At 42.7% G+C, this 23,883-nt stretch overlaps 1 protein-coding gene across 1 annotated transcript; it reads left to right on the forward strand.

Annotated features, from left to right (window-relative positions):
• Window positions 1–2,360: 2,360 nt before the first annotated feature.
• On the forward strand, window positions 2,361–18,546 carry LOC114591647 (haloacid dehalogenase-like hydrolase domain-containing 5). The gene is made up of 8 exons (XM_028718947.2): window positions 2,361–2,646; window positions 9,896–10,105; window positions 10,658–10,770; window positions 11,615–11,708; window positions 13,072–13,105; window positions 14,343–14,517; window positions 15,432–15,620; window positions 16,983–18,546. Exons 1-8 carry the CDS (start codon window positions 2,512–2,514, stop codon window positions 17,398–17,400), a joined length of 1,368 nt encoding a protein of 455 aa, XP_028574780.2. The 5' UTR covers window positions 2,361–2,511; the 3' UTR covers window positions 17,401–18,546.
• Window positions 18,547–23,883: the final 5,337 nt, after the last annotated feature.

Here is a 23,883-nt window from a genome sequence, read left to right on the forward strand (position 1 = left end):
CATTTTTATGGGCCATTTCTCCAAAGGAATATTACAGTGCAGTCACTGTGTGTGTTTGTCTTGTATTAGTCCAGATCACAGGTAAAGCATGGGATTTATCATGACCTACTTTCCTAAAATAGCTTTTACAAACCAAAAAATTATGTAAGCTTGTGTGGCCACTAGTACTCATGTGTCCTTTGTGTGCTTATTGTGGCTGTGAAAGGGAGTTGAACAAGATTTATATTAGGAAAAGTCAAGCAAGGAAAAGCATGGGTTGGTTATCCCTGAATTCTAGTGATTTGGCAGCTACCAGCACCTAGAAGACCATTTGTATAAAATGAATCCCCAGTGTTATTTTCAGAACTCTTAATTCCAATGTCTTCAGTTTGCTCTATAGGCTTGTGATCTAGAAACCATCAAACTTGCTCAGGGGATTGTTTAGTATAGCTTCATTCCAAAACACAAAGCATACAGTAAGAAAAGTAGCATTTGAAATGAATGAATGGTGTCCCAAACATCTTAGTCACTGCTATAATGCACCATAACTTTTAGTAGTGCTCTCTCTGTTTTCTACATGTATTTATCCTACATGTATTTATCCTATTCTTGGTTGTAATGAATTTAACATTAGTCCTACACATTGTTGCCTTATACTGCTTCAGTCCCTTGGGTCACAGTGTTTGATTTGTTACAAGTACAGTGGTACCTCGGGTTACATACACTTCAGGTTACAGACTCTGCTAACCCAGAAATAGTACCTCGGGTTAAGAACTTTGCTTCAGGATGAGAACAGAAATCGTGCTCCGGTGGCGCAGTGGCAGCGGGAGGTCCCATTAGCTGAAGTGGTGCTTCAGGTTAAGAACAGTTTCAGGTTAAGAATGGACCTCCGGAACGAATTAAGTACTTAACCCGAGGTACCACTGTACCAGTTTGGTATGGAAGCTATGCCACCAGTCCCTTTTCATTCAGGCAACTTGTGCTTGCTCGCAACATTATAGTAAATAAAATTAAAAAATGATGCTCTAAAAATCCTTGAAGGAAATAACAGAAGTTTAGAAAACAGGTGTGTGGGTGTAGAGGAGTAATGTATGCTGAAATCCTATAGGATTACTGTAAGGCTATAATCTTTATATACCTGCCTGGAAGCAAATTGTTATTGAACACTGGGTTTTTGTTTTTTAAAAAGAAATACATTGCTGGTCTTCAAGTGGTGGGGCCCAGATCCAAGCTTGGTTGCAACAGGAGGACTACCACCTTGCAGATGTAAAGGAAAGGATTAAGAAAAGGGCCCCCAAATGCGTGTTTGGGTTAAATGTGGGCCCTGGGCCTGAATAGGCTGATGATTGCTGGTATATAAGATTGGGCTTGAAATGTAGATTTGCATGGTCTTGGACCAGGGAGGTCCTTGCCTTGCTGCTGCAGGTTGCCATTACTCCCATTTCTCCCTCTGCCTTCCTACCCCTTTGTGTCAACAATGTGCATTAGTGTGGGGAGCTAGAGGCAGAGGATAAGATAACCAGGGATAATCCATATAAGCCAGTAACCCGCTGCAGCAAACAAAAAAGGGAAAAAAGACCCAGCATGACCTAATGGTTAGAGCGTTAGACTGATCTGGGGGAGACCAGAGTTTGTTTTTGTTTTTTTAATATTTATTAGGGTTTAAGAAATCCAAAAAAAAGAAAAACATACAAAGCTTCAAAAATAGATAAAGAAAAAATACAATAAAAAAGAAACAACAAAACATTATGAAATAAAAAACAAAAACATTTAAAAAGCAAAAACATTTAAAGAAAAAAAAAAAGAACCAGTATTTTCATGTCCTTATCTTTCATTTGCTTATTTCCTTGACTTCCTCTCACCTCCCTTTTTGTATTCTAGTTCAATTAGTTGTTTCAGCAAGTCCTTTCCCTCTTTCTCAAATTTAGTTCCATAATTTATCTTAACGCAATTTAGCCTTAAATTTTACACCTTTACCCATAATCAATCTATTCTTACCTAATTCTTAATAACATTTCTGGGGGAGACCAGAGTTTGAATCCCCACCAAGTCATGAAGCTCACTGGGTGACCTTGGGCCGCTCGCCATCTCTTAGCCTTGCCTCCATCACAGGGTTGTTGGGAGGAGCTATGGAACCCTGTCCACCACCTTGAGCTCCTTGGAAGAAAAAGGTATAAAAATGTAATAAATAAATAGGAAGAAACGCGGGCTGGGGCGGGGGGAGAGAGAGAGAGAAAACACTGCCTTACACTTGGAACTTTTGCCAAGCGAGAGCGGCGCTGAAGAAGCCGCGGCCTGGCTGGCGAAACGCGGAGGCGGCGAGGAAGCTCCGCGGGGCAAGTCGAGCAGGCTCCACCCCGCGGGGCTGCAGCGTAGGCAGGAGGAGGAGCCGGCGGGGAATGAGGCGAAGCCGGTGTCGGCTGTCGCTGCTGCCCGGCGCGGCGCCGGCGCCCGACTGGACACTGGCAGGAGCGAGACCCGACGGAGGGGCCGCCGCCGGGCTGGGAGCTCCGTCTCCGCGAAGGGTCCGCCATGAGGGGAATGCTGCTGCTGCCGCCGCTCCTCCTCCGCCGGCCTCGGCCACCTCCGGGACTGAGAAGGCTTTGCAGCGCCGGCGCCGCCTCGGCTGCTCCTGCCGCCCCGGGGAAGAGCGAGGCGGGCTCGCAGGTACCTCGCTGCACTGAGTAGGGGTCGGGGGCGCAGGGCTGGAGCTGGAGCTGCTCCTGGGCTTCGGGCAGCGGGCATGGGATGGGGCGGCCTCCCTCCCTCTCCGAGCTTCTTTTTGGAGCGGTTGATGGAGGGATTGGACTGTTTCTTAAACAAAAAGGAAAGAAAAACGAAAGGAGCTGAGGAGGAGGAGGAGGGAACCGAGAAGGGGGAAGAGGAAAGGGGTCTGATTTCCTTCCTTTGAGGCTTCATGGTCTTAGCTTAGTGCTGTATTAACTTTTAACTTGAGCTGCTGCTTTGTTTGTTTTGTGCTCTTAGTCTGCTCCCTCGCCGCCACCTCCTCCTCCTCCTCTTTCGTAAGTTCCTTGGAAATGCTGATTGGCCACTGAAAGGCACCTTTTATGTGAATTAACGGGCTGGAAATTTTTGTTGTTGTGGGGCAGGGCATTTCATTAACCGTTCATTCTTTTCAAGGTACCTGCCTCTTCTTTTTGCCTCTTTCCCCTTCCTGTCTCCTTCCTTCCTTCCTTCCTTCCTTCCTTCCTTCCTTCCTTCCTTCTTTCTTTCTTTCTTTCTTTCTTTCTTTCTTTCTTTCTTTCTTTCTTTCTTTCATCATAGAATCACAGAGTTGGGAGGGAGCCTGGGGGCATCTAGTCCAACCCCCTGCAATGCTGGAATCTCAAAACGCCCATTTGCCATCCAGTTTGAAACCATACTTAACCCTGCTTAGCTTTGCAAATGTGATAGCAGTTTTACTGCTGCACCACTAGGACCTCTCATTTCATCTCCCCACCCCCACCCCCACCATCACTTCTGTTTCCTTTTTTCATATAAGAAAATGTCCATCCTCGAGATGGGATGCTGCTGCTGCTGCACACTTTTGGGTGCAAATCTTCCTCCTAGGGGAGGCAGATTCAACGCAAGTCTTCTGTGCTTCTGTGTTTGGTCTCTCAAGCAAGCATGGGCAGCAGCCAGAGGGAGCAGATGGGGGAGCAGAAAGTGTGTGGTGGGTCCTTGAACCAACCTCTGCTACTTGCTCACCTGGCTTAGCATCAGAGACAAGTACAAAGCCATCTGCCAACTCGACACAACTTTGGGCAGGCAGTGGTTGGGTTTGAATCCCCCTGTGCTGCTTAGATCTCAGTTGGTGAATGGAGTCTGTCCTGGTCATCTTCAACATTGCTTGCTTGCTTGCCTGCCTGCTGAGAAGCAATGCTGCTGTGCAGTGGTGAGTTCTCACAATGTGCTAGGGCCTTCGTAGTTGCCTAATGGTGCATACCAGCCTACTCCCCCCCCCCTTTCCAGCTTCTTTTTTTTAATTTACTCTTCTCTTCACCTGTGGTGTCAAGACTGGTCTTAAGCATGTGAAGGAATGAGGAGTCACCCCCTGGAACATGTTCTTTTTCTTGTTAGTACTTCTCAATTCTGGAATGAGAAAGTGACATGGTAGAAAAAGGGCTGGTTCCAATTCCTGTCTTGTTGGTAGATTTTCTGTATGAGTATATATACTAATAGGTTGCCATAGCAATTAATATGTAACTCTTGGCAGTTAAAACACAATCTTCTTGCTGCGCAGAAGCATAATCCAGAATCTTTGGTCATGGAGCACTTTTGCTTTGCAGAACAAATGGGAAATTAAGAATTTGTGGTTGGTGTGGCCTGCCCTCTACTTAAGGACGCTGAGCATGACCACATACTTAAAATATAAGTATGTAGAACACTTGCTTAGTAGCTACATAGTATTTAACTTCTGAATAAACAGGCATAGGGCTGTATGTTTCTCAGCCAATGTCATTGACCTTACTCTGGTATACCAAGAATCCATGTTCAGGTCAGTGCCAGTTTCCCAACATCTGACTATCTCCATATGGGCAGCTGTCAATAAAATGGCTAAGAGGTCACCAAACCTAGTTTTGACTACCCACTGACCTGCAGGAGCTTTCCATATTTTCAGGCAGGAGCCTCTTCCAGTCCTATGTGGACATTCAATGGAGCTGAATGTGGGACCTCAGCATGCAAAGCACATGCTGTGCCACTAAGCTACAGTCATTTCCCAAAGGAGTTTCCTTGTCAAAATGAAGTGCCCATGCTACTTGGTTGACAGTCTAGATACAACATTAGAATACATGACCTAGATATGTCATTCTAATAATGCTTGACCTCAGTAGTCATACATTGTTTCCTGTAATTTGTTTTTTTACATAGAACAGCAGGCTTTTAACACCCAATGGTTGCTGGGGGGTCCTGATCTTGGATTTGAGAGGACGCGAGTGAATGCTTTAATATTCAGGTGTCTTTTTAAAGGAAGTTATCTCCTTTAAAAAAAAAAAAAAGATGATAAATAAATGCTTTAAAAAATAAAGTGATTCCAGTGTAAATAAAACAAAATAATGGTATTTGAGTATGTGCTGCCTTTTCCATTACCAAGAACAGCTATTTTCCCTGTCATGCTGTTTCTCTAGAGTATAGCCACAGAATCACAGACTAACATTAATGTTGAAGCAACCCCCAGCAGCTGAAGAGGCTTGCTTATGCAACAGGTTAATCTTTTAATAAACATTCCCTTAGCTTGTTTCAGTTTTATTTACATATGCATGGAGTAATCCTGAAGAGAAAAGCAAATTTGGGATATGTTTGCACCTGCAGTGATTGCTTTAGTTTTGTTATGCAAGCTGAGCATTTGAACTGCAGACTCCTGGGATTTTCAAAGGCTCTGGAATAGCGCTGGTTTAAATGCCCAGCTTGAATGGGCTTGGTTGCCAACAATGTCTGGAGGACCATAGGTTCCCTGTCTCTCTTGTATACCTTGCAAGAACTGATGGCCATATTATTTATATACTGCATTTCCTACAAATAAATCTTTGTTCAAAGCAGTTCACATAAAAACAGTGTAAATGCAGAGGTATGATAATGATACATTATAAAAAATATAATATCCCTACAACATAACACTGAAAAAATCAACAATTAAAAAGTTCATTTAACATAAATCAACATTATAGCAAATGCACACAGTGCAGCAGCGGTTATTTTTTTCTTTCTTGGCAATAGGAAGTTGAAGCATGAGATTGAGATGTTTTATGTGAATAAATAAGTTTGAGAAATGATTATTTGTTTAGGTTAACTACTTCTCACTCAGACTCTGATCCCAAATTAGCCTCACCATTCTACATGTATTTTGGGATGGTTCCTGAATACCTCTGCATGGCTGTATATACAGGGTAAAAGGTAAGGAGGGAGTGGGTGGCACTGTGGTCTAAACTACTGAGCCTCTTCGGTTTGCTGATTGGAAGGTCGGCGGTTCGAATCCCCACGACAGGGTGAGCTCCCGTTCCTCTGTCCCAGTTTCTGCCAACCTAGCAGTTCGAAAACACACCAGTTCAAGTAGATAAATAGGTACAGCTATGGTGGGAAGGTAAATGGCATTTCTGTGTGCTCTGGTTTCCATCACGGTGTTCCGTTGTGCCAAAAGCGGTTTAGTCCTGCTGGCCACATGACCTGGAAAGCTGTCTGTGGACAAACACCAGCTCGCTTGGCCTGAAAAACGAGATGAGCGCGGCACCCCACCTTTGACTGGACTTAACCATCCAGGAGTCCTTTATCTTTTACCTAAATGCAGGGTATGTGGTTGTGAATCAAACATTGCACACTGCACTGGCAACCATCTTCATGATCCCAGAAACTGAAAAAGTGTAACTGTAAACTGCCCTGGGATTAAAAAAAAGTACAGTGTAAATCAATATGGAATAAATATTATGAAGGGTGACATATAAAGAGTTCAAATAAATAAGCAATCTGAATGCTAATTTGTGTGAAGTCTGAGTTCAGATCTAAAGAATTACAGGCAGCAACCATTTCATGCGGGGGCTCTGTTTCTGGCCCCTGTGTGTGTTAGCAGAGTGTTCCACCGCCCTGCCCCACACCTCTTTCTGCCCCCATTCTGCCTTCTTCTGGGTCCAAGAGGACCCACACACTGGTGATCATGCGTCAGTTGGACGTGCCTAAAATAGCCGCCACCTGTAAACAAGAAACTTAAGAAATATAAAGTGTGTAGATTGGTGGTGTGTTGAGATGTTACCATTGAAACACTCTTATAAATTCAAATGTTACTAAAAAAAAACACAGCTACTTAAATTCAGCCACCCTTGTGAACTGAACCCTTGTCTCCTTTGTGCATCTGTGTGGCACAGCCACAAGCACTGTGGCATTAAACTTGAAAAGGGATGGAGCAGACAGATCCTGGAGGAGTTTCCTTTGTTGCTGTGAGTGGCAGATTGCAGTAAGGACACAGCGGTGTTTACAACTGTGAATGCTTCCACCTTCCATAGCTTGATGTTGTAATGTCAGACAGGGACAAAATATTTTTGAGAATATTGTGACAAACTCAGAGCTATTGATGAAGCATTGAAACCTTTGCATGAACAGATGGTAATTTACTGAATTATTCTAGCGGCAGATTCAGGTAGGTAGCCGTGTTGGTCTGACTCAGTCAAAATATATTTTAATTTTTTTTAAAAAATGTCCCAGTAGCACCTTTGTTGTTTAGTCGTTTAGTCGTGTCCGACTCTTCGTGACCCCATGGACCAGAGCATGTCAGGCACTTCTGTCTTCCACTGCCTCCCGCAGTTTAGTCAAACTCATGCTGGTAGCTTCGAGAACACTATCCAATCATCTCGTCCTCTGTTGTCCCCTTCTCCTTGTGCCCTCCATCTTTCCCAACATCAGGGTCTTTTCCAGGGAGTCTTCTCTTCTCATGAGGTGGCCAAAGTATTGGAGTCTCAGCTTCAGGATCTGTCCTTCCAGTGAGCACTCAGGGCTGATTTCCTTAAGAATGGATAGGTTTGATCTTCTTGCAGTCCATGGGACTCTCAAGAGTCTCCTCCAGCACCATAATTCAAAAGCATAAATTCTTCAGCGATCAGCTTTCTTTATGGTCCAGCTCTCACTTCCATACATCACTACTGGGAAAACCATAGCTTTAACTATACGGACCTTAGTAGCACCTTAGAGACCAACTAAGTTTGTTCTTAGTATAAGCTTTCGTGTGCATGCACAGTTCTTCAGATGCACACATGCATGCACACGAAAGCTTACACCAAGAACAAACTTAGTTGGTCTCTAAGGTGCTACTGGACAATTTTTTAAATTTTTTAAAATATATTTATTCTAGCGGCAGTTGGCTCTAATGAAACATGTCCGTACCTTGTTGTCAGGGAAAGTATGACCTTTAAAAATAACCAGATTTTAATTTGAATACTTCCTTGATCAGATGTTTTAATGTGTATGCTGTGTTTGTACTAGTCTATTCTAGCTGAAATGTAGTGATTCTCCTTCTAAGCTTTTCGTGAGAGAGGAAAATCAGCTTATGTTGCCAGAAAAGTTAAACTTAATTTTCTTTCCATTTTGATTACACTATTCTGAGGAAAGAGAGACTAAATCCTTAAGATCTGCAGATTGTGTTGCTTGCTGACTATATTCCCAGTAGAAGTTAATCCAGCCTAGAATCTCATTAAAAACTGTTCCAGGACTTTATGCATTCACTCCCTTATTAGAAAATGGACAACAAGACACGAGAAGACATTTTCTAGAATCGGATTTGACCATATGGAAGAAATGGAGACTGAAAATTTTACCTTTTGACACTGGCGGAGTATATGCCTGTAATGCCCAGGGCAGGCGCGCTCCCAAGGGGGACGGGGCGTGGAGGGTGCCTTCCTGCGACTCCCACGCCTACCGTGAGCCGCCGGGGGAAGGGGGGAGCTGCTTTGCCACTGGTGCAAAGGGGGGGGGGTGACATTCAGTGCGCCGCCTGCCTGTGACTTGGACTCCCACGCCTACCGCGAGCAAAGCGGCAAAATGGCGCAGCAGCTCCCGCTTCCCCCGATGGCTTGCGCCGCTTTGCTCACGGTAGGCGTGGGAGTGTGAGTCATGGGTGGGCGGCACGCCAAATGTCACCCCCCTGGATGACACCTGGGGCGCTGTGCCCACACCCACCTTCTTCCGCCAGTGCCTTTTGATTCTCCTTTAGTCCCAATAATATAACACTTTCTTTCGCATAGCAGCTGAATCATCTCCTCCCCCCCCCCATCTACTCACAAGCACACAGAATGAATTCTCCTGTGTTTTGGGCTTTCTGGCCCTTTTTTTTTACTTTTTAAAAGAATCTTTATACCTGTGGAAATCTCAAGATCTCCTCCATATCTGCACCTCTTGCCGTGATGCCGTTTTGGCTTTGTAAGCAACTGCACACTCACCCCCTTAACATTGGAAACAGGTTGATTTTAAAGATGAGGCCAAGACATTTCTCACTATCCTAGGAAAACAAAAGTATATTTTTGCAAGGAAACCTCAAAGAGGGGCAATATCACTGAGCTGGTAATTTCCTTTATGCATGTGAGAATATGCAAGCAGCACACGTAATTACGTATTATCCATTTCCAAGGAGCAGTCTTCCCAACACCGACTCTGGAGCTGCTTTTTAAACTTGTGCGAGTCCACATACTGCTTGGCCTTAGTAACATCTTAGTGTTTGTTTGGTGCTTCCTTAGTCCTGTAAGCCATTAGTGGAAGATTTGCTGACTGACCTAAATAAATATTTTGTTGTTGTTAATTTCTTGCCAACTGCACCCTTTCTAACATTACAAACTGGTTTAGAAGGAATAATATATTATTTGAGTGTAGGTTGAGATGAAGCAGATCACATAATTAATTTAACTGGAAATATTTATAGCATATATAGCATTTGGCCTCTGGCATTAACCCCAGCTTAATTGTTCTTTATCTGATACGCATCCATTTCATTCTTCAAACATGTCTTAAAATGTTGTCTAACAAAATGGCTTTTCATGGCCAAAGAATGTTATTGCTAAACCTTAGAAGTTACACCAACGTGGGATTTACGGTGGTGGTGGTAGGGAGAACCACACATGGAGGAAAGGCAGGAGATATATAACAAACAAATAAATAGTACAGTGGACGCTCGGGTTGCGAACGTGATCTGTGCGGGAGGCATGTCCGCAACCCGCAGCATCTGCAACCTGCAGCACCGCGCATGCACAGGTTGCGATCCGGCGGTTCTGCACATGTGCAAAGTGCGATTTAGTGCTTCTGCGCGAGCGCCCAAACCCGGAAGTAACCTGTTCTGGTACTTCCGGGTTTCGGCGCGTCCGTATCCTGAAAACGCACAACCTGAAGCGTCTGTAACCCGAGGTATGACTGTATCATGAATGCAAGCTTTCTTTTATTTCAGCTCAACATACAACCTACCTTTGGCTTTCTGTTTGACATTGATGGAGTACTGGTACGAGGAAAGACACCAATTCCAGGCGCAAGAAAAGCCTTTCAAAAACTGCTTAATTCTCAGGGAGAGTTTTCGGTTCCTGTAGTATTTGTCACAAATGCAGGAAACTGCCTTCGTCAGAAGAAAGCAGACCAGTTGTCTCATATTCTTGGAGTGCCAGTGAGTAATTTTAACGCCTTTTGTATGTGTATGTGTGTGGGTGGGTGGGTTTTTAAATCACATGAATAATGAAGGAATATTTCTGTTTTATAAATAGTCTACTTAGTTCAGTAGTTCTTGTCTTGCCTTCATAAAGACAACAACTTTAAATCTCAGTTCCAAATCTTACAGGTGTCTTTTAAAATAGATGCAATATCTTCCGAATCATTTCAGGGGTTTCTCTTAGGGGATTAAAATACTTATCAGCTTCATGTTTTACAGAGCAAATTGTGTGTACTTCTATCCAAGTAACATTAACCTCATGAATTGTAAGCTGTTTTCTCATTATTGTTTTGTATATGGTTTAATTTAAACCTTACCTCTGAAACAAGAATCAGATGCTGGGTGTGGAGAGAGACTGAGGCAAGAACTATTTTAAGCACTGGTTGTGTACTGTGAAAACAGAAATCTGATCTGAATTAATTTTTCAGTACTATTTTCATGAGCAAAGATGTCCAAGGTAAAAGAGAGCATATTAATTAAGGAACTGATCTCCCATTCGTTCTCTCACAGATTTCCCAAGACCAAGTCATGATGTCCCACAGTCCTTTGCGAATGTTCAGACGTTACCATGACAAATGTGTTCTTGTGTCTGGACAAGGGCCTCTTCTTGATATTGCTAAGCAGTATCCTTTGGAAGATGTAGCTTATTCCAGGTTACAGTGGTACCTTGGGTTACATACACTTCAAGTTACATATGCTTCAGGTTACAGACTCCGCTAACCCAGAATTAGTACCTCGGGTTAAGAACTTTGCTTCAGGATGAGAACAGAAATTGCGCGGTGGCAGCAGTGGGAGGCCCCATTAGCTAAAGTGGTGCTTCAGGTTAAGAACAGTTTCAGGTTAAGAACGGACCTCCAGAACGAATTAAGTACGTAACCAGAGGTACCACTGTATATGCAAAAAGCTTTTGGTTTTTGGTTTTTTCTTACAGTGATTAATAGGTGCATCTTGTAGTTTATGCTGTCCATGAACTCTGATGAAATCAGTCAGCTCTTAAGTGTGGTCTTGAAATATATAACGGGGAAATGAGGGGCAGGCAAAGAAGAGGAAACATTTCCTATTTTCTTTATTAACCTTTCCAGTTCCTGGTTGTTGCCTCGGTTTCTCGCTCTCTTTGAGCAGGCCATATCTGGCTTACACAGAGAGGCTGCCGCTAACAGCTGTCCAGTCACTGTTGTGGTTATGCTGTGTGTTTGTGTGAAAGGGAGACTGCAAGCTCGTTCTGAAGCCATTGTGGGTTCTTGTCTTGGCTGCAGGGAATGAATACAGCAGGAGTGGATCCTAAAATAGTAGTAGTAGTAGTAGTAGTAGTAGTAGTAGTAGTAGTAATTCTTGGTTGTGTGGCTTGGAAAAAAAGAAGTTGCTGCCGAATCAAATTTATTGCTTGTTTCATAAAGCAGAAATGTACATTCCAGGAAAATGTTGCAATAAAATTGTATTGTTATCCATAACCAAATACATTGCTAGTGTTGGATTTTGTCAGCCTATTACAATCGACAGGCTGCGAGAAAACTTCCCCTTATTGGACATGGTTGACCATGACAGAAGACCTAAAGTTTCAGTAAGTATATTTTTAACTAAAGATCATTTCTCTTAATAATTGATTTGAGAGCTTTGTATTGACCTTAACAAAAATGTCCTACCTAACAGCCTGGTTTGGCCCTTGAAGTCTCTCTGACCGCTGTTCATGTGCTCATAAATTTAGGATGTTCTACTAGCTTAACTCCACAAAACCTATTTCCAAGCAGTTGCTATATAGACAAATGAAAGACAAATTTAATTGCCTGTATATTGTCCACAGCATTTAAAAGGTTGTACAGTTTGTTCTGAAGGTTACCCAATATTGACTGATCTCACAATAGATTAGGCTGCAATGAAAAGAGCAGAGTAGAAACATGAGGAAATGTTTCCAAGAACTAATGAAAGCATTGCCCAAATATTGTGTCAGGTTGAAGAGGACAGGAGAGTTGAACTGAACCAGACTAGTTCAGGAGGAAGGGGCTGGGACACTGACCAGCCCTTTAATTACCTGTACTTCCTCGTTTCCTTTGTGGAAAGTAGTCATGTGTAGCTGCATTACCTTGTAAAACTTTTTTTTAGGTCACTCTTTCTTAAGTGTGTGTCCTTTCTTCCTTATGCTGGAGTGCGCATGCGCACACATCTAAGTTCGTTTTGGGGGAAGGAAAGGAAGTGGAAGAGGATGATCAAATTTCATGGGGTTTCTATAATAAGTTAATTTGTCTGGCCTGTTTTGAGGATGGTATCACAAGCCTGCAAGGAATAATCAGATGAAAAGTGTGTGCTTGAATCCCATCATGAAAATTGTGAATTTTAACTGTGAAGGGAGTGCAGGATTTTTGTTTCTCTTGACAACAAAATGACTTTGATTGTTATTAAAATGTGTGTTTTTTTAAATAGAGAAGAGAATGAAATGCACAACGGCATCTTCCCACACCCCAGTGCTATCTCATCCTTACACTTAGGATATTGTGTTGCTGAGTACTGTGCAAAGGGTAAAATCCATTTGGGCACAATGGTAATATGCAAACGTCCTGAGCATGCAAGGCAATGCTGCACTAGACCTAGAGGAGGGAAGTGTTCGTTTTGAGGCAATTTTGCCCCCCTAAAACACATAGCAGGGATTTGCATTAGTGAGTGAAGGGGCTCAAGCAATTGTTTCAGCTGCTATGGAAGCAGGATATGAAGCCAAAGCAACCACCAGCAGCAAGTACTTTTCAACAACAGAGGTGCCTTTCCAGTTCCTTGTTGCTGTAATAGGTATACGTTTATTTCTTAGAAATGTAAGTGGGCATGCGAAGAATTACGGTACATCTGAACAGGACTTGTGTGCCTGTCAGAGTCAAAGAAAAACCCCAGGATACTTTTCTTAGTAATGATAGCTTGTTTTTTCCCCCCCTTTGCAGCATCCGCCTGAAGTGGAACTTCCCAAGATTGAGGGTCAGTATGTCCTGCAGCCCATGATTTCTAAGTGAAGTAGAATGCATGGTGGCTTTAAAAAAACATACTACTTTGATGGCCTCAGGGGCCGGTTGTGATGAACCTGACTGGTAGGCGCATAGCACTTGGCATGTAGAGTTTATATTCCCTTGCTCTTTAACACTAACTTACCTATTTGTCTCCTTTCAGTAGGTTCTCTTGTAACACTGCCATTCTAGGCTAAGCCATGATGCTGTCAGTGCTATCTAAGTCTTAGCTTTACAATCCCTATTCCAAATTAGAACTTGAAAGCAAGGAGGTAGACCCTATGACCTGTGCTGGTTGTGTCACTAGTTGACTAGGCCAGTGTTTCCCAACCTTGGGCCTCCAGCTGTTTTTGAACTACAATTCCCATCATCCCTGACCACTGGTCTTGCTAGCTAGGGATGATGGGAGTTGTAGTCCAAAAACAACTGGAGGCCCAAGGTTGGGAAACACTGGACTAGGCATTAGCTTACTAAACGCCCACCCTCTCCCTGGCCAGAAAAAAAAGACGGTTACTAAAAACTGCTGTATAAAACAACTTACATACGTAAACAAATCTTCCAAAACCATATTCCATACTACAGAAATTACTATCACCATTATTAATTTCATTTATGTAGCACTTGCCATGTGGCATTCTGAAGCGATTGACAAAATCTTAGCTAGGGGTGTGTTAACTTAACATGAAAGATGTAAAGTCTTGCTGCACCTTTGTACAATAGTCTAGTCCTGTTCAGGCATTCAGTACATGTGGGCACCCAACACATAGATGGGCCTGTGGGAATGCACAGTTCTAGCCCTGCCACATTGATAATTGACACATCTGTCAGCCATATCTCCATGCACATACAGGGTTGCCATCTTTGTGGAGAAAATCCTATATGTTGAAACGTGTTTGTGTGTGTGTGTGTGTGTGTGTGTGTGTGTGTATGTGTATGTAGAAGCAGCCCACTTCAGACAGACACTGATCAAGCATTAGTGAAAGAATGGAATGAAGGTAACAATGGACCCTGGAGTTGTTTCATGAATTTCTGAAGACGAAAGTTGATTGAAGACAATATAGCTGCAAATAAGTTACTACTCAGTGGAATTCTGCTCTATTTATTTCGGGCTTTGTACCATCTCATGGAGCGTAACAAGGACAGAATTGTTACACTGTGGTAGCTGTGTAGAATTGTGTACCTAATTGGTGTCCCTGTTGATTGCCTTGTAGCGATTGTTCTATTTGGTGAGCCAGTGAGATGGGAAACGAACCTGCAGTTGATCATAGATGTTCTTTTGACAAGTGGCTATCCTGGGAATCCATATGCTCAGGCAACTCACCCACACATTCCTGTACTGGCTTGCAACATGGATCTAATGTGGATGGCTGAAGCCCAGTCTCCAAGGTAGGGCAAGGGCAGTGAGTGCTTGCAGATTTTTCAAGATATGTACAAACAGCAAGGGAGAACTCTTGGTATCTGAAGAGTTCACCGAGCTTGTCAGCATACAACACCGAAAATATATCATCAGTGTCACAAACATTCATAATTCCTTGATTCGAAGAGTGGGCCTCACTGATCCATAATGCTCAACTTACTTATGAGGCAAGCATTATGACTTCTGGAAATACCTCAGCTTGGATTAAAATCTGAGCCAGAAGAGAACTTATCCCATCCCATCAGTCTGTGCACTTACCTGGCTGTTTCTCTGTCAGTGGGAAGACTAATTCAGAACCAAAAACAATCCCTTTCACGCTCCTGATGATGCCTGTTAAACACCCAGTGCTTGGGTCCCTGTCATAGGAGCATTGCAGGTTGCAGGGGGTGGGGTGGGGAGGATGAGATGAAGATTTCTCACTAACACATCTACTGTTTCCAGGGAAGCAGGTTTGAGGAGGGTTGTGCTTCTCCATTCCCAGTAATGTTATAGGGAACAGGACCCATTTTGATTTGTAATTGTGCTTGGAATTAACTGAACTACTATTTTCTGATTTAGGGGTATAGTTTAATTTGCCATGTTCATGGGTGAGGGGGGTTTCCCATCACTACAAAATATATGCAACTAGTGGATATGCCCACCACTGCCCGGGATTTTTTAAGAGACCAACAAACACTGCTTTTTAAAAAATGGATAGCATAGTGCATGTGTGTTAGCAACTCACCTGCCTATTTATGTAAAATGGAATGGAATTAATTCAGCCTTCACAATCTACCCCAATAGAAGTTGGACAAATGGCTTTCCCTTTTTATGTGATATTTTGTTTTTATCCTGGCTAACCATTCATTCTCGCTGACAAAGCTTTATTTTCTGTATATTTTAGGTTTGGGCATGGAACATTCATGGTTTGTTTGGAAAACATTTACAAAAAGATCACTGGCAAAGAGCTGAAATATGAGGCTTTGATGGGAAAGCCAAGCGAACTGACATATCACTATGCAGAATACCTGATCAGGACACAAGCAACTGCAAAACAATGGAAGAAGCCTATTCAAACCCTCTATGCCATTGGGTAAGATGTTTCTCATCGTAAATATATTCCTGTTGCAAACAGCAACTCATAAAACTTGTTAAAATGAATGAGTCAAAACTCATGATTTGTCAGTCAGTTGAGAAGGGGAACGTTTTAGGTAGGCTATTGTTACGAAGTTTAAAAGTGGTAAGGGACTGGAATAAATAAATGTGATTCTCCCCCTGAAAACCTGTTTAAAACTTATCCAGTGACATTGCAGATTGTCAAAACCACCCTTCCTTTTTCAATTTTAGCCAGGCAGTAAATAAGTGAAAGAATCTGCTATATAGCTGTACAATGTCTGGCTCCTGGTGAATCTGAAACCTCCTTTTTCAGATCTTTTCATCAGTGGTCAGTGGCAAATAAAGTCACCTGCTTCTGTCTGCTTAAGCAGTTACAGCCAACTTCTCTGCATGTTTTCTCAGAAGAAAGTCTCACTGGGTTCAGTGGGACTTGATCCTAATTATCTGCATAAGCTTGTCTTTTAGTTCACGTGGTGTTGAAAGATCATGGGCCAAATCATGCTAATTTCACCTTGGGAGGACTGCATCACAATCACTTTCACTTATGCCTTTTTGGTTAATCACTGATGCTGGGATACTTATTCAGATTTGAGATGGCTTTGAGCTTCATTTTGCTTTCTGTTAATGAAGTCTAATTACATCCGCTCTCTACTGGGAATATATTGGCTTGCAGTGGAGTGAAAGAAGCCCATCAGAGGAGACCTCTGCTGCTGTAGAGAGCTCTGGAGGACACTGAAGCTCTGCTCTCAGTCACTGTCAGCCTCTCTTTTCCTCACATCCTGCTCATGCTTTTCAGCCTTCACTCCTGTGATAAGTTTTTTTTTTGGGGGGGGACACCTTAAAAATATTAAGATTCCGATATGTCAGCTTCTTGACTTCTGTTGCCATCTGGCAAAATATATGCAGCCTTGGCTATACTGGTTCAGTGTGGGGATGTGTGTGAAAAGTATGAATGGCTTAAATGTGGTAAAATGTGTGAACCTGTAACACGTGCATATTTCACTAATATTATAGTATTTGTTGGTTTTCATGTCATTCCTCTTGTCTTGTTTGGATGTACAAAAGATTCTATGAACCAGGGTGAAGTTTATTTTCCCAAAGGCAAGGAGAAACCCTCTGAGACACAGTTCATTGGGCTTTAGATCCACAGAGCTGCTAGACCAGGGGTGAGATGTCCAGAAAGGGAGCTTAGAAGTGTGCACTTGTAAAGCCCGTGGACTGCAGTATGCAGAGGAGAGTCTGTGCACTGTAATAATGGAAATAGCAAGCTCTATCAGCAGGTGCATTGCGCATATACCCGAAATATGTTTATGCTGATGTAACTTTCTTGACTCCCTAGGGATAACCTAATGACAGATATTTATGGTGCTAATCTTTACAACCGCTACCTTCAAGAAAAGAACTCGAGACGAGGTTCCAAGGCACGTATCCAGGCCAAAGCTGCCGGGGGCTCAAGATCTGCCACAGTCTCTCAGGAAGAAGAACTCGAAAACACTTGGGAAAGTGAATTAGCACCTGCGACTGCCACAAGCTGTAGGTCTGTCCTTGTTTGCACCGGAGTTTACAACCCTCACACAGAGGTGCCCTCTGACACGAGGGAGTGCATAACGGAGACTGTGTTTCATGGGCACAGGGATTTTAGGTTTGATCCTGCTTTAGTAGAACCAAACCACATTGTTCCAGATGTTGAAGCTGCTGTCGACTTAATCTTCCAGCTAGAGAACTTTGCACCAAATGAAAATTACAGGACTCCTTAATGACTTTCTTAACATTGTGTATTCTGTGTACTTTTTCTTCCTGAAAAACCAAACGGAAGCACTTAGTGGCATATCCTTCCTAACATGTTTATATTTTTATATGTAACACTTCTAATACACTCCTGCTTGTTCTAACAGCACCTTCCTTTGATATCTAACTTCAGTTTCTGTGCTCTGATATCCCTTTGCATCCAACACCCTTGCTATGGACTGTGCTTTTTATATGAATTGTTTTCTGCATGCTGCCTTCACTATTTAGCCACAGAGTTAAATCTAATGCTCTGAACAGTGAGGAAGAACATCAGCTGTGTTCAGCAGTCAAGGCAAGTCTGTTTTAGATAGTGTGTGTAATGAACTCTATGCAGTTCTGAGTTTAAAGCAGGGGTGGCTATCCTCCCAGATCCTGTTGTACTCCAGTTCCCATGAACCCCAGCCAGCATGGCTTATGGTGAGAATTGGTGGGAGTTGTAGTCCAATAACGTTTGAAGAGCCATAGGTTAGTCAACCCTGATTTATATGTTTATTCCTAATTATAGTGTTCCCCTCCATAACATCTTGCTTTCTTTTGCTACAAATTCCATCCAAAAAAAAGTCACTGACTCATTGTACTCTTTTCTCTGTTTCCTTTATGGAAAATAGAATCTGCACTTCAGGGGAAACGTTGTGTTCAGTGCTTTTCTTTGGATTTCAGCTCAAGCTCAATTGACTAAAATTATGGCACAATCCATAAGTTTGTGAAAACACCAATGGGCTGAATGGGATTTGAGTGGTATAATATTTTATTCTAAAGAGCTAAAAGTTTCTGGTAGGCTTTATCCCTTATCTGTCTGGATTTATCATTAAACTCTGAAATACACTCAAGTTTTATTATTAATCACGGTGTTTCTCCTGCACTGAACTGCAGAATGCACAATAGCTGTTTGAGCTACTTTCTTAAACCTGAAACTCCAAACCACAGTGGCGATGTTGAACATGCTAGTGAGATTCCTTCCCTCTGCGAAGTATCATGTATCTGGTCTTTAATGGCCATGTATCTCATGGATGTAAAGTTTTAAATAATAACTTATTTCTTACATTACCAGTTTTATAAAGCATTGTGTTTAACTAAAAAAAACCCCTGCCCAGTAAAGTATTTTCTATTTAAAACTGCCTACGGATCTTTCTTTCTTTCTGCTTTCTGTATATGTCATACGTCTGACCCCTTACTTACTGAAGATGGCAGAGAGGGTGATTATGGAGCTACTGCAGGTATTCCTGGATGAGATTATCTAGATCCACCACAATCTGAATTCAGATCTGGTATGGGAGCTGAATCAGGCTTGATCAACCTTTATTGTGAGAGAGGGGCAGGAGTGTGACCCCGTTACTTCTGCTTGATCTCTCCGTGGTTTTCAATACATTGATCGTGGTATCCTTCTGGACTGATATAGTGAAATGAGTATTAGAAGCACTGTTTTACAGTGGTTCTGTTTGTATCCTCAGGGTTGTGACTATAGAGTAGCACTGGGTAAGTGTTCCTCAGACCCCTGGCACTTGTCCTGTGGGGTTCTGCGGAGTACTATCCTCTCCCCAGTGCTATTGAACATTTATACAAACAGGGCCGTCTTTACCGGGGGGTGGTGGCAAGGGGTGCAGGGCACCCAGGCCCCAAATTCTGGCCGGGTGCCAGGCGCCCGCCGCTGAAACAGCCTAAGCTCTTAACTATCTACCTGTTATGAAATAATAAATAATTTTGATCAAGCTAGAAAAACAAAATACATATATACCTAGGTATTACCAAAATGTATACCTTCTGTTTCACTAAAGGACTTTTGACTTTGTGCGCTCATTTACCAAAGATGTGCCGTGCCAGTGGTGGCGCTTGTCATTCACAACGGCGGTGTTTGTCAGACTTGAGGGCGCTGGGCAGATCTTTGCAGTCCGGCGGCGCATATGCTAAAGACTCCCCTGTATACGAAGCTTTTGGGAGCAGTCATTAATAATAATAATAATAATAATAATAATAATAATAATAATAATAATAATTTGTACCCCGCCCATCTGGCTGGGTCTCCCCAGCCACTCTGGGCAGCTTCCAACAAAGATTAAAAATACATTAAAATGTCACACATTATAAACTCCTCTAAACATTAGGTGTTTAGGTGGGCCAATAAACTGTGCTTGAATCCTGGGAAGGAGAAGGCTCTTGGGGTGGATGTTCCCCACCTTCAGGAGGTAGGTTGGGGAATGGGGTTGCTCTCCCTTGGAAGGATGCTTGGGGTGAGCTTAGCTGTACAAAGAGCTGTTTGGCCAGAGAATGAGAGACTGACAGAAACGGTTGCAGGAATGCTGCAGAGTGTGGGGAGAATAGGGTTGTTTCCCCCAAAATATATGTACATATATAAATATTGAGGAAAACTCACTTTCCCCACTTTAAGCTTCACATGGAGAGCCTAATGTAATGTAATGTAATGTAATGTAATGTAATGTAAGCCTGTATAGTGGTAGAGTTACAGGAACAGCTACCCCACCAAGATGGTGATGAAAGAAAGGAGAGCATGAGAGCTGTGGTAGAGTTCAGCATCTAAACCACAAAGGTATTTCACTTTGGTCTTTCCAAATTTCCCAATTTCCCCCCTATGGGTTGGAACCAGAAGGTGCTTTCTGTGGACTGAAGCATTCATTCTACTTGCATCAGATCCAGTGGAGATTCTCACTGGAGAAACAGGCTTTTCCCAATTCCCTTTCCCCACTGCAGCTTCCAGCTTTGCAGGAGGAATCGGCAGAAATCACATTGTCTCCTGTCCATTTTTCCTGCGGAAGCATCCCATGAGCAAAGTTCTGCTGCCAGATTCTGAGTCCAAACCCATTCCATCACAAAGAGTGAATATTCCCTAAATTTGGAGCACTTAAAAAGCAGCATTTAATTGAAAGCATTGGAGAATGTGGTGTTCAAAAAGCAAATTGCACAATATTGTTTCCTAATTGTTCCTAATATATTGGCTGAAAGTGGAGCAGGAAATTTTGGGTACATTGCTGTCAATTCCAAAACAGCCGGTTCTCCCCGCCTCCCGCCCATTGGCTTGGTTTGAAAACGGGCCTAAGCCCTCGCTTTTTAAAAACAACACAGGAATGGACCATGATCAGACAAACCACGCCTTGTTTGTGCAAATTTTTTTTTATTTTTCTTGTCACATACCTTTGTAGCTCAATAAAATCTGCGTAGGTGTGGCCATGGTTAAAGACAGGTGCTGGGTTTGCTCATAACTCCATGTCATAGTTAAAACAAATCAAGATTTGTAAGCCAACAACAAACCGTGGCTTCAGATTTTTAAGGTACTGGGCAAGGTTAACGCATGACCCAAAGGCACGTAGCCGCAACTGAAGAACATTTAAGAGCTTGTGAGGGGAAGAGACAAATTTGCTAGTATTCCCTCCATTATCCATTAGAGGGCAGTAGAGCAAAACAGCTTGTCTAACAGCTGTTCAAACTACAAGCAAACAGAATTTTATGCAGTATTTAATTAACACTTACTCTTTGGTTCTGCTAGTATAGAGCTGCACTGTATTGTATGTTGTATTTGGCTTTTAGTACCATGCTCCATCGAGGGCATGACAAAATATGAACAACAGCACCGACAGAAGAACATCCAGAACTGATTTATTAACAAGTGTCATTCATATTCAGCTCAGTGAGTGGAAAGTTGAAGCAACAGAAGGGCAATATGGCCCCAGAAGGACTAGGAAGTTTCACAGTCGCCCCAGCAATTGCTGGCAGAAATCAGCCATGTTCTCCAAATCATTCTCCCTTCATTACACTCTGCCCTTCATAGGGTGACACCCAACTGATTCATGGCATCCACTTCTCTCACAAGATGTAAGCATCACACAGATTAGAGGTATACTGAATGCAGCTACTTCCTAATGCCCACATTCTGTTGCATTTATTCCAAATTGAAAGAGTCCGCAAGTTCATGAGAAGCTGATGGCGGGCTTTTTGTTTCAATGGGTTTTTTGTTGAGTACTTGGGAGTGTATATGATTGAATATAGCAGTTTGGGAAATCTTGGGAGCCTTAATCTGGGGTACTGCCACATGATGCCTCTAGCTTAGATGGCTTTAAAATGTGATGAAACACATCATAGAATCAGAGTTGGAAGGGACCTGAGGGTCATCTAGTCCAACCCCCTGCAATGCAGGAATCTCAACTAAAGCATCCATGACAGATGGTCATCTAACCTCCAAGGAGAGTCTACAACTTCCTGAGGTAGACCGTTTCACTGCTGAACAGCTCTTACTGGCAGAAAGTTCTTCCTAATAGCACACTGAGTTGGGTGTCAACAGGACTGTACCCAAACCGAGAAACAAGAAGATATTGATATGGTCAAGTATTTCAAGGTTTAGAATAGGTGTCACCAACATGGTGCCCATGGGCCTTCCCTGGCACCAGAAGGCTTCTGACTCCCCCAAACTGAACTTTGGCCAATGGTTGCAAGGTGTGTTTTTGTGTTGCCTGTGAGTTTCTCATTTGTAACTATTAGCTGATGTCCTTAAAGCAACCCCCGGTTTAGAGAAATACAAATAGCTCGGTGCTGACAGAATGCCAAATCCGTTGAGGCAAATAAAAAAAATGAAGGGGCAGGGGAGAGAATGTGTGTCCTAGAAAAGGGCATAGGTAGCTGGCACTCTGGACAAGGAAATTCCACACTAGCATTGTTTGTGATTAATCAGTATTGACAAATGAAACCTGCAAAGACAAGACTGACCTTTCAGATTCAGATGTAGCAGGCCAGTAAATACCAGTTGCTGAAGGGTGAGAAAGTACTAATGCCATCAGGCTGTTTGGGGGAGCCTCTGTCAGAAGCAAAATGCTTGTCTAGATGGATTCTTGGTCTGAGGCAGCAGAACTTTCATTATGAGGTTACTAGCAGGGAGTGCCCAGCCATGTCTGAGAATTTTTGGAAATCAAAAAATATCATGATTTTAAAATGGATAGTGTAATTTGTGAGTCATGTCAAAAATAAGGCGAAGTCACATCTTGGTTCACCATCTTGAATCAAAATTACATCGGCACCCAAACAATAATGAAGACCTTGAAAACCTTCATGCCATGTTTGGTGATAATATCGCAGGAGATGGCCAATAAACAGGCATAGCTAACCCCAAGTCACATTTCAGTCTGCCATCTTGATTCAAAATGGTGCCTGGCACCCAACCATCGACATAGATCCCCACGCCAGAAACCCTTGTGCCAAGTTTGGCAATATTAGCTCATGAGGTAGCCAAACTCATGCTAAAAAATGGGCAAAGTCACACCAAAGTGATGTTTTGGTACACTGTCTTGATTCAAAATGGCATCCAGCATCTAAATTCTGACAAGGACTGCCATTGCCACCTTGGGAATCCTTGTGTCGAGTTTGGTTATGATATTTTGAGAGGTGTGCGGTTGTATGGAAAACAAATGGACAAACCACTTTCCAAAATATATAGTAGATAATGGAACAGTTCCTAGACCTTCTATTCTTTAGCATATTTTGGATGCTTAATTGCTGGTTTTTTGAACAATGAAATTGTGAGAGAATCTTGCTGTTGACCTGTTCTGAGTACACTGATATCCATCTGCTTAATCTACGCTTGGAGGTGGCAGCTGACTCTATGAATGTGGCAAACAGCTGAGCCATAGTGAAGCCTGCTTCCACTGTAGCTATAGCAATCTAGCTTCAGATGCAGGGACATCTGGATTCTGGGAATCACATTGTTTCCAATAATAATTTCCTGCAGATCTACAAAAATGGGCCCTGCTTGCTCCAAAAAAACCAGCACAAATCAAATGCCAAGCCATGTGAATATATATCCAACAGTAGGTACACACGTTTAGGTTTCAGCAGCTGTGGACAGGCCAACTTCTCAGATTTTAAAAATTGCTGCTTTAGCATCTCAGGATACTGGCTTCTCAATCTCATAACTGCCCCATTTGTTCAAAATTCTACTTGGACCTTGTACAGTTGGTTGGTTGGTTGGTTGGTTTATAAAAATACAAAACCCATATCTATGACTCTCCTGCTTTTCTAGATTCTTGAGTCCAGCCAACTTTGCAAGGAGCAAGTGGACTTTTGAACAGCTATACATTCACATGCACACTACTCAGTCACATTCTGGCCAACACACTTATTTTATTCACTCCTTTTCCCAATTGCCCTTAAGATCTGATCTACACCTGCTGAAGAATGAGCACTCAGCACTCAGGTTACAATTGTGGGGTGTCCCCCCCTCCAAAATGTAGCACCTTGAGGAGAAGGTTCTTAAATCTTAAAAATACGAATAGTTCCTTACAACGAAGTAGCACAGTCCTCTCTACCATTTCATTTCCACTTCTCTGTTACAGATGTAAAATAGGGTTAAGTCGTTGGAATATTCAGCCAAGCAAATGGGAAGGGAACGTGTCAGTTCACTGAAGCTTGAACCCTGTGTGCCAAGGAGGTACAGAAGTGTCAGCAGCTGCACT

This window comes from Podarcis muralis, chromosome 2, assembly GCF_964188315.1.
Source record: "Podarcis muralis chromosome 2, rPodMur119.hap1.1, whole genome shotgun sequence".
NCBI lineage: Eukaryota > Metazoa > Chordata > Lepidosauria > Squamata > Lacertidae > Podarcis > Podarcis muralis.